The sequence below is a fragment of the Myotis daubentonii genome, chromosome 2, assembly GCF_963259705.1.
Source record: "Myotis daubentonii chromosome 2, mMyoDau2.1, whole genome shotgun sequence".
NCBI classification, from domain to species: Eukaryota; Metazoa; Chordata; class Mammalia; order Chiroptera; family Vespertilionidae; genus Myotis; species Myotis daubentonii.
In genome coordinates, this window is record NC_081841.1 from 201,007,311 (window position 1) to 201,022,939 (window position 15,629).

The following is a 15,629-nucleotide window of genomic DNA, read 5'->3' on the forward strand; positions in this document are numbered from 1 at the left end:
TTTGAGTAGATCATACTGTTTAAACTGGCTCTGACCAGTTATTGAATTCTTGGGTGCTTCCAGCATTTAAAAACCATTTCAAACAGATTGAATCAGTGAAGATATACCTGAAATGTACTTATTTTCTTAATATTTTCCCATGGAGAGGCAGAACATTTTCTCTGCAGTCTGTAGAAATAACCTACACGTTTTGAGGAATAAGGTGAGTGGTTATCTCAGTAATGGTATGGCTAGGATTATCTCGGAGTCCACAAAACTATATTCTAAGAAAGTTGTGAATGTGGGTGTTGTGGTGAGGTGGGCATGTAAAATGATAATTTCATCTTTGCTTCCATAGCCTCATAGGCTCTCCTTCTTGAGGCCAGAAGGAGAAATTAGGTCCAATATATTAACAGGTATTTGGAAGTTGTCCTTGATGTGGAGGGCATTCCGGCCCCTGCCCAGATGTGGCAGGAGGTACGTAGAGAGGGGTCCTCATTGGTATTTCAGAGTTCTACTCATGGAGTATCCTAAAATGTCAATAAAAGACTCTTTATTCATAAATAACTGGTAAGCAGGAATTTACGTCTGTACATTTATCTTGAAAAGTCTGTAACCATCCAGTTTTTTGTTTTGTTTTTTTGCAAACTCTACATAAAACATCCAAACCGTCCATTTTGTTCAATACAATATAACACAGCTGTTTGGCATTACCAAATATATATGTATATATATTTATAGATATGTACATGTGCTGAAAAAGAAGCCAGTGCAGCCTTTTCTAAGAAGTCCATCCAAGTATTTACTGTACAACATTCAGAATTTACATTGATAATACAAGGCACAAAAAGTGTGGTATGAAGCCAAGGCCATGCTTTATTCAAACTCTCTCCTCTGGCTTGCTCACTCCTTCAGCCTCATGTTAAATTAAATATTCAGTTTGTTGTTTTGTTTGCTTGTTTTTGTTGGAGTTGAACACGTCAAATAAAAGTTGAGAGTGGTATGGGGTTGAGGTATGAATCACTTGAAAGACACCCTCCCCTTCCCCACCCATGCACCTTCCCCAAATAAACAGAACAAAATAAAATGTTTTGAAATTCTCCCATACAGAAATTGAGATAAATAATTAGTCATATTTTTTTTTTGAGTTTTGGTTAAAAGAATATGCCAATTTTTCTCTAATTGCTTATATCTGGGATGTTTCTAGGTCAACACTTATTGGATTGCATGTACCAATTAGAATCAATTATGAAGAATGAGACTTTTTAAGTCAGTCTTTATTCTAATTTAGAAAAGAAGTTTGTTTTCCTGACCAGAAAGTTTCCACAGACTGAATTTTATCCACTTTCTTGCAGAGAGGTTTTGAATGGGAACGACTGACATAATCTAGGATGGGCCTTGGAGAGAGTTTCAGATTGAGATGAGACTTAGATGAAGCCCCTGCAAGGGCTGATCTCCCTTCAGCATCATCAGACCTCCCTAATGGAGGGATATTAGAATTCTTAGGCCTATTTTTTATTGTAATGTCTGTAATTCAGTATTGGGGCCCTAAAGCATGACATTGTGCTTACAAACTCCCTCAAATATCATCTTTCCTTATCATGATTCAATATAGAATCACAGTTAAATCTCTACCTACTATATCACATATTAAGAGAATTGTATCATTTGTCTAATTTTGGAATTTGTATATGTCTGAAATAGTGAAATACATTTTGGGCTTAGCATAATTTGAGGCAAAAGGACATTTTCATTAGAATCATGCCTTTTGTAAGAGTATTTAACATACATTTCCATTCATGCAAAGAATTACATTATCAAATTTAGTAACATATTTTATAATTCAGGGCCATAACTTTTTTGGGAGCGGGGGGGGGGGGGGGGAGGAGAAAGAAAAAAAGACATATACCCCCTGACAAACTCAATATTAGGGGTGGGAGAGGACATTTTTAAACTCAGGCCTAAATATGAAGCTTACTGCCTATTTTAATCTTTGGGTTCAGATGAAGGGTGGGCTCTAAGACATGAAGTTTAATTTTATTGTCTTAGGCCCACCTCATGAGGACATTCCAAATCCATGATCTTCACAGCAAAAGGAAAAAAGCAAAGTAGCTGCTTCAAAAACCACAATTATTCTACTTGAGTTAAATTTCCTACTTCAGATCACAGTACTACACACTAGTGACTAATGGCCAGGTCTGATTTCCATCCCCTTTTGCTTTTTGAAAACGACAGCATACAAATTGCCATTTTGGTTTTTGTGGACAACCCTGGAGTGGGGATGTGAGGAGTCCATGGTAGACACTGGCTCTCCTAGAACTGCTTTTGCAAAAAACACCACATGCTGTCAATACAGCCAAACAGCTTTATAACTGCAGCTTTTGAAAGAGTTTGGAAAGTGAAAACACAGAATATGCAACACGTCTAAAATCAGCAACATTTTCACTTTGTGACATTTGACAAAATACATTTTTGCGTGTAGTTCAGGAAAATTCTATGCAGACAAAACAGTGGAAACTGCGGAAACAGTGGTCATTCAGCTTTTGGCTAAAGCATCAATTTTCAAATACAGAGCTATGGCCACTAACACCCAAGTGCTAATAAAATTTTGTCACTATCTGTCCGACACATTTTGCTCTCCCATTTGCTATGGATGTGGACTCTGGTCCAGTCGATGGGAGTTACTAAGGATTCAGAACTTTGCAATGTTTCATGAGGAAAATGAATGAAAATTGCCACACAGTGGGTGGGCCAGAGAAGCACATCTCTCAGCTCCTTCATGGTTCCTGTGACCTTCACAGATCTGGAACAAAGACTTCTGAGAGAATGTCACCTTCAACACATCTGTTAACTATATTATTAAACACCTTTACAAAGGGACTAAGAAATTCAAGAGAAAAATGGCAAAAAAGAAAGACAAAAGCACATCAAAAGATTTTATGACATTTTGAAATTCACAAGTAGATTTGCCAGAAGTTTGGCAAGTGGAGAATACTATCCAAAACCAATTATGCCATTATAACATTCTACCTTTGCTTATCAAATCTTGATGTTGAGAATGTCTTTTAGGGAAAGTAGTTGCAATAAGTCCAGAACTTTTAATCCAAAAAGAACCCTGTTTTAATCACTTAACTTAATATCTCCTCTCAAAGTCAACTGAAAAAAAACAAAAAACAAAAAAAAACCCCACAATAAAACAGGGACATGGCAAAGGATAACATTGCAGTTGAAGATAAAAAAAATAAAAAATAGAGAAAAGTTCCCCTCTTTAAAGAGAACTGTGTCAATTCCTATTCATGTCTTACAAAAAGGCCAATAAAATTTTTGTGAGAGTGCATCTGAGTTTTATGAGACTTTCTGCATCGGTAAATGAAGTTTGCATTTAAATCCATAGAGTAAGCTTCCTTCTTTTGGCTTAAAGGATTTTAGTGTAAACTACAAAGACTGCACAAGCAATGTTGTAAAAATTGTAAATTAACTTGATGGTGCTGCAGTCTGGTGAAGCCGTGAAGTGTACCATTTTGGTGGCATGATTTTAAGTCAAGTTTAAAGCATGATTATTAGACGTAAATACCTTTGAGGACAAAAAGACTTGGCATTAAGTAGGTTATTTTGTAAAAACTTTAAGTAGCCTACCAAGTATTAAAGGGTACTTTTAATTTCTTGATTCATTTCGCATTAGGACAGTAACACTTCTAAAGTAAGGGCTTGGAATGACAATTAAATCTCTTTCAAGAGGGAAATTTGTATTGACAGGCAAATATTCAAGGGTTTGGGTCACAGTGAGTACCCACAGTTTGTCAGTTCAGTCCACCTGTTCTGCAATTCTATGCTCCCTGCCACACCCACCCACACACTTTGGTTTGTAAATCTCACAAGCCTGGGTTCTTTTTGGAATTCTGTTGCAAAATAGGATTCAAACAATCCTGACATGAAATGGTCACAGAATTTCATGCATCTCTGTAGAAGTTGTATGTGGGATCCTAGCAGAATTAAGAGAAATGTAAGGAGGGAACAAAATGGGCTGAAATATGGATTTGAATCTTGGGCTGATATCAGAGGTGAATCATTGTAAATTGCTTCAATTGTTACTCAATATGATATGATGGTGAGGTGCATTTATAAAACCCAAATAAAAAGAAAAAGTCCATGAAGGAAATTCCAAACATTCAGGGGTAGATAACAACCTCTAAAAATAAACTAGATAGATTCTAGAGAAAACATTAAACTTTTTCATCTGTTTTTTAAAGTATAAGAAATTTATCAAAAATCTAAAAAGGATCTGTGTGGATTCACAGAATAGATAAAACAATTATGAGGCCAATTAGAGGGAAGAGGAAATAAGGGTAGGATGGTTTAAAACAAAAATTCTCCAAGAGGGAAACTAACAATCTTTATAACGTGTCTTCTAATTATTCAACAGTTAATGCGGGTTCTTTCTGCATATCACCCAGGCCAGTTAATCTCAAGTTCACTTTGGGTGATTGACCATATACTTCCACTTCTTTCTCTTTCAGAAATTATATCAGGGATGTCAAATGATTTATATGTTCATGCTTTCTCTCTGTTGTTCCCTAGAAGGAATAAACACTAGCAAAATGATGTTTCTGTGATCTCGATATGGCATTTTGAAAATATGCTTGATAGTTCTAAGAGGATTTGTTTGTTCTATGTAATATGCCTTTGGTTCCTGAGAAAAGCAAGATGCTTTTGAATTTCACGTAGCAGAGGCTTCTATCAGATATAGGGAACCATACCCTATGTACCACATATTAGTTAAAAAAATGGCCAACACCTTCAGGGGTTCTCCAGCCCCTTACCCATGGTATCATAAATTCATCCTATCTTTAGGTCTTTTCCCTTAGGTGGAAATTCACCACATTTTATTTTTTATAAAACATGGGCTCTACAAAAACATTGTTAAAAAAATTGCTCATATCCCCAATGCCAGGTACTCCCCACCTCCCCCATTTCCTGACTATTTTTATTTTATTCCTATATAGCCAACCTCTAGGTAACTGATCAGCCTTGTGGTTAATCTAGGGCCTTGGTTGTGGACAGCTAATTAACACATCCACCAGAAGATGAGCAGGAGCAGAGCGTTTCAGCTTTAGTCTATCCTGACATCTCGTCAAAAATGATTAAATAGGATCAAAGATGGAGTAAAGTGTGACGATGAGGGTCATGAATTACCTGTGGATTTCAATTTTCCACGGTATCATTGCCTCTTACTTAAAACATAAAGCAGCATGTTAATGGTGCCATAGAGAAAGCATCCTCGGTGAGGTCAAGTTATCAGAGCTTGAAAGCTCCCCGAACAATGCATATGGTTTCTAGGACATTGTGGTAGAGGTCTATTTACTCAGATATCATTTAGAGCAAAGGCTATCTGCTAATTTCCCAAGAGGCAAAAGGAGGGGGAATTATAGCCCTATGGAGCGATGTGGTGATAACATAGTCCCAAAAGGCTAGAAAATGTCAAGAACTGGATTGGAAAGTACAGTAAAACCCCCTATTCCTGTAGAATAACAATGTTGGGGATGTGGATAAACACCACCCTCAAATTACAGCTTATTTGAGGACTGTGGCATCTGAAGTTCATGTTTCCTTGGGTCTAACTTAACCTCTCGTCTCTAAATCCATGTAATAAGCTGTGTACTACTAACATTCTGCAATTTGAATGGCTTAGCTGGGAATAGAGATAGTCCTCTTTGTTGAGTTAGGAGAAGGAAATTCTACATTGAAAAGTCTATGCTGCTTGAAACCCCTCCTCTATTATAATGGGTAAGGAAGGGGAATGTGGGTAGATTTGAAGAAAATGAAGGTGGGGTAAACTGCCAAAACTCATTTGTGGTCTATCTTACCTCTCTAGATCTTGTTTCCATTTAGTGGCGAGGATAGATAAGTGGTTGGTTGGTGCTGGTGTGATGTACTCAGGTTCTAAATTCTAAATGCCCTCCTTGATGTTGTTCGAGTCAGACAAATGAGTTGGTAACCCTGTTTCACTTCTGAAAGCCAGTTTTACTAAGATTGCCAACATCACAGATGCTAGGTAATAGAAATATCTTGATAATCTGGTACCAGAATCAGCTGGTCCTTTGGGGGCACATCATTAAAAACCTGTTTCAAAACATGCACTTATTCTCTGCCTTTATTGTAGCTCATCTTTTACCAATTACTTCAGTCTAGTTATGCCCTCACTTTTATCCTTTACCATCTTAAGTCTGAGAAGTTCATCAAGTGTTAACCCAAGTATGGATTCAGAGGACAGCGGAGCCCTCTTTTGTTTAAGAGAGCTTGTACTTTTCCCTACTAATATATTTTACCTATATTAAATTCAGTTTCTTCAACCAGAGATTCTCACTGGTTATAAATGAAGGCTGAATTCCCCAAATACCACTGGCAGAAAGCTGCCTCCTTCTTCCATTTAAAGCATGTGTCCCGAAGCTGACCGTCACTCTGTCTCTTGAGAGGAAGTGGACTAGAGTCCATTTTGCCTGCTGTAGTTGAAGTCGGCTTCATCAAGCTGGGATTCCGTAATGTTTGAGAGTTTCGTGTGTGTCCTCCCAATCTCTTCAAGGGCACAGGCCAGGGAGTCAAGGTCACCATCATGCTGATGCCGAGCTTCCCACAGGTTCAAAATGACAGCAGATGGGCTACTTTGTGTAGCAAAATAAGATAAATTCCTAGACAGAGAGAGAGTTAAATAAAAAGAATAACAGAACAAAAATGAAAATAGAAATAAAGGAACCAATAAAAACCACTATAAGAAAATTAAAAAGGAATTGTAATGGATATTATTATAATAGAAGTACAAAGCTCTTGTGGCAGGTGAGGGGGAAGTCTAGTTTGTATCCCAACACCAAACAGAAATTGTACTTTGGAATGTTACCAATGGCCTTCTTATCCTCCAATTCTTTACTTAGTCCTCATCTTCCTTGAGTTCTCTCTGTGTGTATTTCCCCATTGAAAGTGTCAATTTAATTAGCTTATGTGATGATGTAACTTATTCCTATATTTTCAAAATAGCTGGTCCCTCTTTATCTCTCCCTTGGTAAACATATGGGCTGCTGAATTTTTAATCTTTGATTTCCTCTTTCCCTCCTCAGTAGGCTCATATACTAACTGGACAGTGTCTAGATAAGCACCTCCAGTCTTATAGGTTATGAAACATCTAAATGGCCTTGAAATCACTCCAATTAGATCTCTCCTCATCATCAGAAATATATATCTATATCTATAGCTATCTATAGCTATATCTATAGCTATCTATCATCTATATCTATCTATATCATCTATCTATCTACCTATCTACCTACCTACCTATCTATCTATACTTAATTTCCATGCCTCCTATCTCAGTAATTACAACTATCATTCCAGTTTCTCACACTAAGGCATTTATTTTTGAGTCTTCCCTTTATGTTGTTTGTTTCTTTTTGACATACTCATCAGTTTCACCCTTCTCCATATATAGTACTTATATTTAATTTGTGCACTATCATTGTATAGCTTGAATCACAACAAAAGCTTGATATCTCTTTATGCCTCCAAACTCTAATATACCCTGCATTCTATTTCTTCCATTATCGGGTATCTACTCTACTTATGTTCAGTGTATTCCTTAGTCTGCCCTCAACCTAGCTCCGGCAACATGTATAAATTTTTATTCAGTATTCTTTTGTCCTTTCAGCCTTTAATGCTGACTTCAGTAATACTTGGCTTCTTGCTTTCATTCAATGTAGTTTGTTCACTAGAAATGCCCACTTTCTCTCTTTACCTCTGTTTATCAGATCCTACACTCCTATAATCTGTTTCAATTTTCATTCCTCTTTGCTCAAAGTGATTTATTTTTCCTCTGTACTCTTTCTATGCTTGTGCTTAAATTTTCTTGTGAATAAAATGGTTAATATATTTTCTGTATATGAGCTTGGCCTTTCCAGTGTGAATACAGACAACTTAAGGGGAAGGATCATAGGTAGTTAATTTTCTGATTCTGCAACAGCACTTATCATAATACTGTGACAGGCATTTATTCAATATCCATAAATTGAGTAATTGATTGGCATGAGCTTTTTTTTTTTTTCAGATGATGGGATATTCAGTGAAAAAAATAACCTTTTTTTGATAATAACACTGCTATCATAAAGACTGAGGCAACACAAAGTATTAAAGGTCACAGTTTTTCATAGGTACTTTTTACAACAGGGATAGAAATGTCACCTCTGGTAAAATTCTGATGAGTTGAAAAGAATTTCTAGAATCAACCAAGAATTGCCATTATTGAGGTTGGCACTACTTTTTATCACCACATTCAGCATATAATCACCGAGTAAGTAGACTCATACAGTGAAGAACGCTTGGAAGAGAAGACAAGCTTTTTAAGGGCACATTACCGTTCACAAGCAATACATGGTACTTTTGAGTGAATAAAGTGCTATTTTATCAAAGGGGTTAAGGGACTGTTTGATTGCCAAATACTGTAAATATCAGGATACTATATATACTTATTACTACTTCTGAATCTTTAATTGAGAAAGGGAGAAGGCCAGCTTAAACTGTTCTCTAGTGTCTTTTTCTACTTATCTTTCCTTCTCCACCTCTACCCCCCATCCCAAGGGCCCTAGAATTAACTATTGTTATTTATTTTTACATTAAAAAAAGAAATGCCAAAGCAACCTTAACCTCATTTGGGTGTGGACAGCTAGTTTCTCTTATTTAAAAACATTGTTTTGAATATTGTCACTTCTTCCTGGTCATGTGGACTGTTTGTGGGAAAAGTTATATAATCAGGTCTAGTAATAAATTGACATACCCCAATCAACATTTAGGCAGTATGTACAAATTAGAGGAATGGCTGAGAAAGAGGCAAACTGAGAGAGTAGGTCTGAGTTGACTCTGCATGGGCTGTGTAACCATCTTTTTCCGTGTAATTTATGAGCGTGATGACCACAGGACATACACTTATTCCTGGTATGGGTAAACAATTCTTTATCCTCTCCATTGTCATTTCAAAAACAAAAACAACAATGCTAGCAAACACGGCCATAGAAGTACAGATTAGTCATTTTCTTGAGGGTTTATATTTTGTATTTGCTTTTTACCAATAATGGACTATAGTCCTAAGGGAGTGACTTTTGGAATTCCTATGACTCCAGTAACCCCAGTTATACTTTTTTTTACTGCAAGGGTTCAGAAATATTTCTGTAAAGGGCAAGATAAATATTTTTGACTGAAGAGGTCTCATGCCTCTTCAGTAACTCAACTCTGCATGGTAGCATGAAAGCAACCATAGATAATACATAAGTGAATGAGCATGGCTGTGTTCTAATAAAACTTTATTTAGAGAACTCAAATGTGACTGTCATATAGCTTTCCCATATTACACAATAATACTTTCTTTGACCCCCCCCACCCCCAACCATTTTAAAACATGTGAAACCTATTCTAGCTTCTGGGCTATAGACAGCAGATGGTGGACCCCACACTGTACTAAAACCAACCTAGGTTTCCAGAGGTAGTTGCTATCTGAAGGAAGATTAGACTAAACTTTTTTGGTGCTGCATTTGGAAAGAAGCACCTAGAGGGCCAACACTGCGGAATCCCAGAGCTACATGTTCTGCTGCAAGTACTCTGTCCACTTTATCCTCAGTAACTGCTCCAGATCTTTAACATTTCAAGGCTAGCGAGGAAGACCTGGGCTTAAGAACACAATAAGAAGCTTTAGAAGAGGCACACAGAATATGTTTGCGAGATTGTAATGAATCTTTGTTCTAACACAACATTTTAAAAAATTCATAAATCCGTGGGGGTGAGAGGGAAGGTGTTATAAATACACCTGCCTAGATGGAGGGGAGCAGAGTGGAGAATGACTCCTGTCAGCCACTTGATTCTGAAAAGTCCTGCAAAAGTCCTGATATGTAGAAAAGGCACCCAGGGCTAAAGGAAGCTACATGATCAAAAAGGACAGAAATATAACTCTCATTTGGCACAGGTCTCTGAACATGTTGGAGCAATAAAATGTGCTCCCCAAAGCACGCTTCAGATTTATTCTCTGAATTTATATAAGGATGCTTGCTCAGCACAACATACACAAATCTCACATTCCACTTAATTTTTAGTAGATACATATAGGAGCATATCAGCCTTATTAAAAATGATTTAATTAGCTTTGCGATAAACAGACATCCTATTAAACTACATTTACCTCTCTATGCCAGAATAATTAATATATAGAAAACCCTAAAATCCCAATGCAATAGGCTATTCCTCAGACATCTGAATCATTTTACTGCTTGCTTATGTGCAAATGCACTATGGCTTTTTGAAAATTAGTATACCATATATTCATTTGGTCATCTTCATACCACCCTTTTAAAATTATGCTGACCCAAATCTATGTGATACATTTCGCTTCCTAATTATACTGGTGCATTTGGACACCAGCAAATAAATGCACACACAATGCAGAGAGCATTGTTAATACTAGAAAAGAGAATTCATAGCAATAGTTAATGTAAAAAATTCACTGAATATCTTTGTTTGTTTTTTTGAAATGAAATAACATTTAGCAAAAACAGTAGTCCTGGAATTCAGCTTGAATGCCTTTAAGTAAAACTTATTTTTTTCTTTGAAAAATGTTTAAAGAAGTAAATGCTTGTTCTCATCTTAGATGCTTCAAATTATTCTGTTGTATGCACTGAACTTTGGGGAACATTTTATCATAGGATTTTCAAATTCTGACTGAGGTAATTTAAAAAATAAGATTTTCTTTTTTGGTAATGTCCTAAAGCTGCTGTATGCTATAAGATTATCTACTCTGTAAATTTTAGGAATTTTCCTTAGAACATTCTGTGTCCTCAGTTCTATTCGTTTGTCCTAAGCCCTATGGACTCAGTGACTTTATCTTTTCCCTTGGAACCCTCCCTGAAAGAATACAGATATACTGTAAAAAACACATGCTAAGATAGCTTTAACAGATGTATCCACCTAAGTTCACTGAATAGTAATAGTTTATTAAGTTTAATTTTCTTTTCTAGCCTACGTGTTTTCTATTCACATGCGTTCCTGGGGTTTGTTTTATTGCCATGATTGATTTCATCTGTCTGAGACTCCCCCACCCCCCACCCCTGAACCCCAGTTAAAATCCCATACTTAATATGGAAACCAGGGCAGAATTAGGAACATAAATCTTGGCCTTAAAAACTTCACTAGCTAGATACAGGCCAACTTGTGTACGGGGGTCACAAACTGAATTTTTATATAGAATCTAAAAATCATGGAAATTAGGTTAGATTAATCATGGAAATTAGGTTAGATTTTAGGATTTTTGGAAATATTTACGGCTACTTCTGTTTTGTTCTTTGGGTGCAAACAGGAGGAGAGGCTTGGGGGAACTATGAAACATAGTATGTTAGGTCTTTATATACTACTGTAACAGGACTGATTCTGTGAAAAGGAAAAGGCACTAGGTGTTCATTCACTGTGAATTTAGAGATACCAGCCTTTCTTTAGGCCCTGAAAGCTGTGATTCAAATGCAGGTGTCTTGGGAAATGGTAACTCTACATCCTCAATCAGTTAATAGAGGTCAGATAACAGCAATGGAGGAAGGCACAGGTCTGAAGCTCTGAAGAGCTACACAGGGCACATTATACTTATAGCTGGACTTTTGCTCCAATTCCAGATAACAAAGCTTTTATTTTAGCTACTCAGAACCATATCACCAGGGGGCCAATATACCTATTCACAAGCTGTGAGCTATTCTTGTGACTAAGTGAGAATGGTTTTTCTACTAAAATATAGAAAGGGACCACATTTGAGTTGTAGCATCCCATCCTTAGCATCAAAGATACCTCACAACTGGTACATGCCATAATTTCATTCAGAATTTAAGATCTCACTCCACCCTTTCAAGTAGAAGGGAGCACTTGCATCTGTAACATGAGGGCAGCAAATTTGTTTATATTCTACAAACTATTGCCATGTATATTAAGACAACTATTTTTAATATTAAAAGGTATATTTAAAAACATAATTTTTTGAGTAGGCTGGCAGTATAAAAAGTGAAAACTAAGCTTAGCTGCCTATAATCAATTGGGAAACATCATTAAAAGAATAATGCATAATCCTATTGTATAGTACCAAATAGGGAATTGAGACATAGTCATAATGAAAAAAAAATCTTAATATCCCTGCTATCATCCTAATTGTCTCGTTTAATGAAAGCCTCTCTTATGTGACCAAAACCAATCCTCCGTCTGGTTGTTTAAATGCAAATAGAAAAGAAAAACACATTTATTGAGTACGGTAGTAACTGGACATGCCATAAGCACGTGATCCATTCATCAAGCTTTCATGTACAAACCTCACCTCACTGGGCATTCAACAGACAGCAAAGCAGCTTTCAGGGTAAAGCCAGTCGGTTACATCACCAAAATGTAACCTGTGCCCATTGCCCTCTAGTGCCTTCAGTGGAAGGAAAGCTGGGGCACCCAAAGGAAAGGACACGGGCCGTTAAAAACATGCTGAGTTCCATACTATTTGCCCTAAAAGTGCTGCCTTAATTCTTTGAGGCCAACACATTTGGCAATATACTTTCCCTCCTCCTTTTTCCTTTTGCCTAGTCGATTGTCTGGTTCGGAAAGGGGATGGCAAGGGTGCTTCCTTCTTTGGAAGATGTGTTAAGAGCCCTGGAGCTTCCAGGACAGCCTGTGAGTTGTCAGATGAGAATAAAGCCAATTGTGGGCCCTGTTTTCAGCTCTCTAGTTTCATTTCTGATAGTTCAAGTCCATGTTAATTTCTCCTATGTGGAAATGAAGGGCACTGAAAACTATCAAATCTGATCTCTACTTTGCTTTGAATTGGGGTATACCATGGACAAAGAGGTCTCATTTATTTTATTTTATTTTATTTTTTTTTTTTATTGCTTAAAGTATTACAAAGGGTATTACATATGTATCCATTTTATCCCCCCGCCCTAGACAGTCCCCTAGCCTCCCCTATCCCCCAGTGTCTTATGTCCATTGGTTATGCTTATATGCATGCATACAAGTCCTTTAGTTGATCTCTTAACCCCCTACCTCCTGCCCCCCAACCCTCCCCGGCCTTCCCGCTGCAGTTTGACAATCTGTTTGAGGCAGCTCTGCCTCTGTATCTATTATTGTTCAAAAGTTTATAATGGTCTCTATTGACCATGAATGAGTGAGATCATGTGGTATTTTTCCTTTATTGACTGGCTTATTTCACTTAGCATAATGCTCTCCAGTTCCATCCATGCCATTGCAAATGGTAAGAGTTCCTTCCTTTTTACAGCAGCATAGTATTCCATCGTGTAGATGTACCACAGTTTTCTAATCCATTCATCTACTGATGGGCACTTAGGCTGTTTCCAGATCTTAGCTATGGTGAATTGTGCTGCTATGAACATAGGGGTGTATATATCCTTTCTGATTGGTGTTTCTGGTTTCTTGGGATATATTCCTAGAAGTGGGATCACAGGGTCAAATGGGAGTTCCATTTTCAGTTTTTTAAGGAAACTCCATACTGTCTTCCATAGTGGCTGCACCAGTCTGCATTCCCACCAGCAGTGCACAAGTGTTCCTTTTTATCCACATCAAAGAGGTCTCATTTAAATTATTTTCCCACTTCAATAACCTCAAAACATTTTCAAACATCCTGAGGGTGATGCAGAATGACTGCTATTTGTTCCAAAAGGAAAGACCACTGTGCTAATCCTGAATGAGGGAAGGGCTGAATGTCTATACTTCTCCCTTTGCAAAATACTGTGTGCTTGATAAAGCCTCATGAATAATTGGGGGAGAAAGTTAATCACTTAAAGGATACTGTAATAAACTAGGTATAATCCTTCCTGTAATCTTATTTTCTCAAATTATGAAAACATCCAGTTCAGACACCCTGACATTGTCTGGTTTTTGAGTCCTGCTTATGACAGCATTATGCATGGGGGTTATTTAGACTCTAAAGGGGACTTGGTATGTCCATCTTTTCTGAAAACTAAATTATCTTAAAGGAGGAAAGCTTATTCCCTCAAAGATCAGGACAAATTCACCCCTTGCCTAGAAGGTACGGGAGGATGACTTTGGTTCTCCTGGAGGAACATATAGAGCTGCTTGCCCATATTGCCTCAAGGACGGACACCTGCCACGTACAAACCCTATACAGCTTGTTCATGGCTAAACCTGTCTCAGGGCTGTCATTTTCAGCTTCATGTGAGTGGGGAGTTTCATGAGTCATTGACTGTGGTGGAATGAAGCCCAAGCACCATAACTTCACTGTGTTGGATCCCGCTGGCTTCACTGTAAGGGATCTTTAAATTTCAGACCCTGCGTAAGTCCACTGGGCCAGAACCTGAAAATCTGATTTGAACTTCATCAGATTTTACCTCCAAGGACCTACAAAATGCTATCCCCCTATATATTAATTCTCCTTAAAAGAGTCATGAAGATTGTTTTTTAGAAATGGCAGCCGCACGTCCATTTCTACATTTAAGCATTTGAGTGTATTTTCTAGCCTCGAGTTTTTAGAACTGAGAAGGCTTAGTTTGGTGTAATCATTATAAATCCCGAAACACAGGAATGGAAACATCCAGTCTCAGTGGCCACTGGAGTGACCCTGCACAGTGGTCTTCCTGTCTTTTCTCATCATCTTCTCTTTTCTCCTCCTTCCTTTCTTCTCCTATAAGAAAGCTGAAGCTGGCACTGTTCACTTCTAGTGAATTCTCAACAGTTATTTGGAGACAGATTAAAAAGCTGCCTTGTGACCTTCCTCTATCCTCTCCCACTGCCCTCTGGCCATTTCCCCATTCCTGTGTGTCCAATTAAGAGGGTGGACAGAAAGAATGAAAAGGTATGACCTTAGGGTGAGAAGTGTCTGCTTGTCATTAGAGGTCCTGTTAAAAGATTTGGTGGAAAAACAAGTTATTATAGTACTGTGTGTATCAGCTGTGAGGTTTGAAGTATTGAATTTGTTTATGATTTCTTCACCATCACCCATGAACACTAGCATCTGAAATACACTTGAACTATTTCAACCAGTTGGCCAATAAGAAATCTGTCTCTTTGGAAGTGCTTATACGTTTTCAAATAAGTATACTATTATTTTCTTTAAAAGTATTAATAAGACGTAATTTATCTGCTATTTTCTATTTTGGAATTCTTTCTTCCATTTTGGCTGCTTTCTCTCTATTCATCCTCCCATATCTCATGCACTTTATCCAGCACCTGTTCCCATAGCAACTTGGTCAAGCTGGCTATGTTTTTAGAAGGGTATCTGGACTATGAAAATCATGAGATCTTAAAAAAGAATTATCTAATGGTTTCAGGTACTATCTATGACCTGGGAGAAAAGACAGGAATTCTCCACAACACAAGCCATGTAACCTGCTTTCTTTTGAGACCAACTTTCAACATCCTTTGATGCTTGTCATAACTATTCTATTTATTAGGAGGCAAGTGTTTAAGGTCAAGTATACTATCCAATGAAAAAGTTCATGTCATTCATTTAAGAAAAGTTTATTGAATTACCCCTAATATATGTTTAACTGTAATAAAGTAAGGTATAAAAATACAAAGTGCTGCGGAGGTTCAGAGATGGGAGAATACTTAGAGTTGAAGCAGCTTCCGTTATTATT

At 37.4% G+C, this 15,629-nt stretch overlaps 1 protein-coding gene across 5 annotated transcripts in view; it reads right to left on the reverse strand.

Annotated features, from left to right (window-relative positions):
• Positions 1 to 1,856: 1,856 nt before the first annotated feature.
• Positions 1,857 to 15,629, reverse strand: part of UNC5D (unc-5 netrin receptor D) — a 527,348-nt gene continuing 513,575 nt past the window's right edge. For all 5 annotated transcript variants that reach the window (XM_059685428.1, XM_059685430.1, XM_059685426.1 and 2 more), the window contains one exon: positions 1,857 to 6,665. In XM_059685428.1, coding sequence (XP_059541411.1) covers positions 6,461 to 6,665 — 205 coding nt within the window. In that variant the 3' untranslated portion in view covers positions 1,857 to 6,460. The remainder of the gene's footprint in view (positions 6,666 to 15,629) is intronic.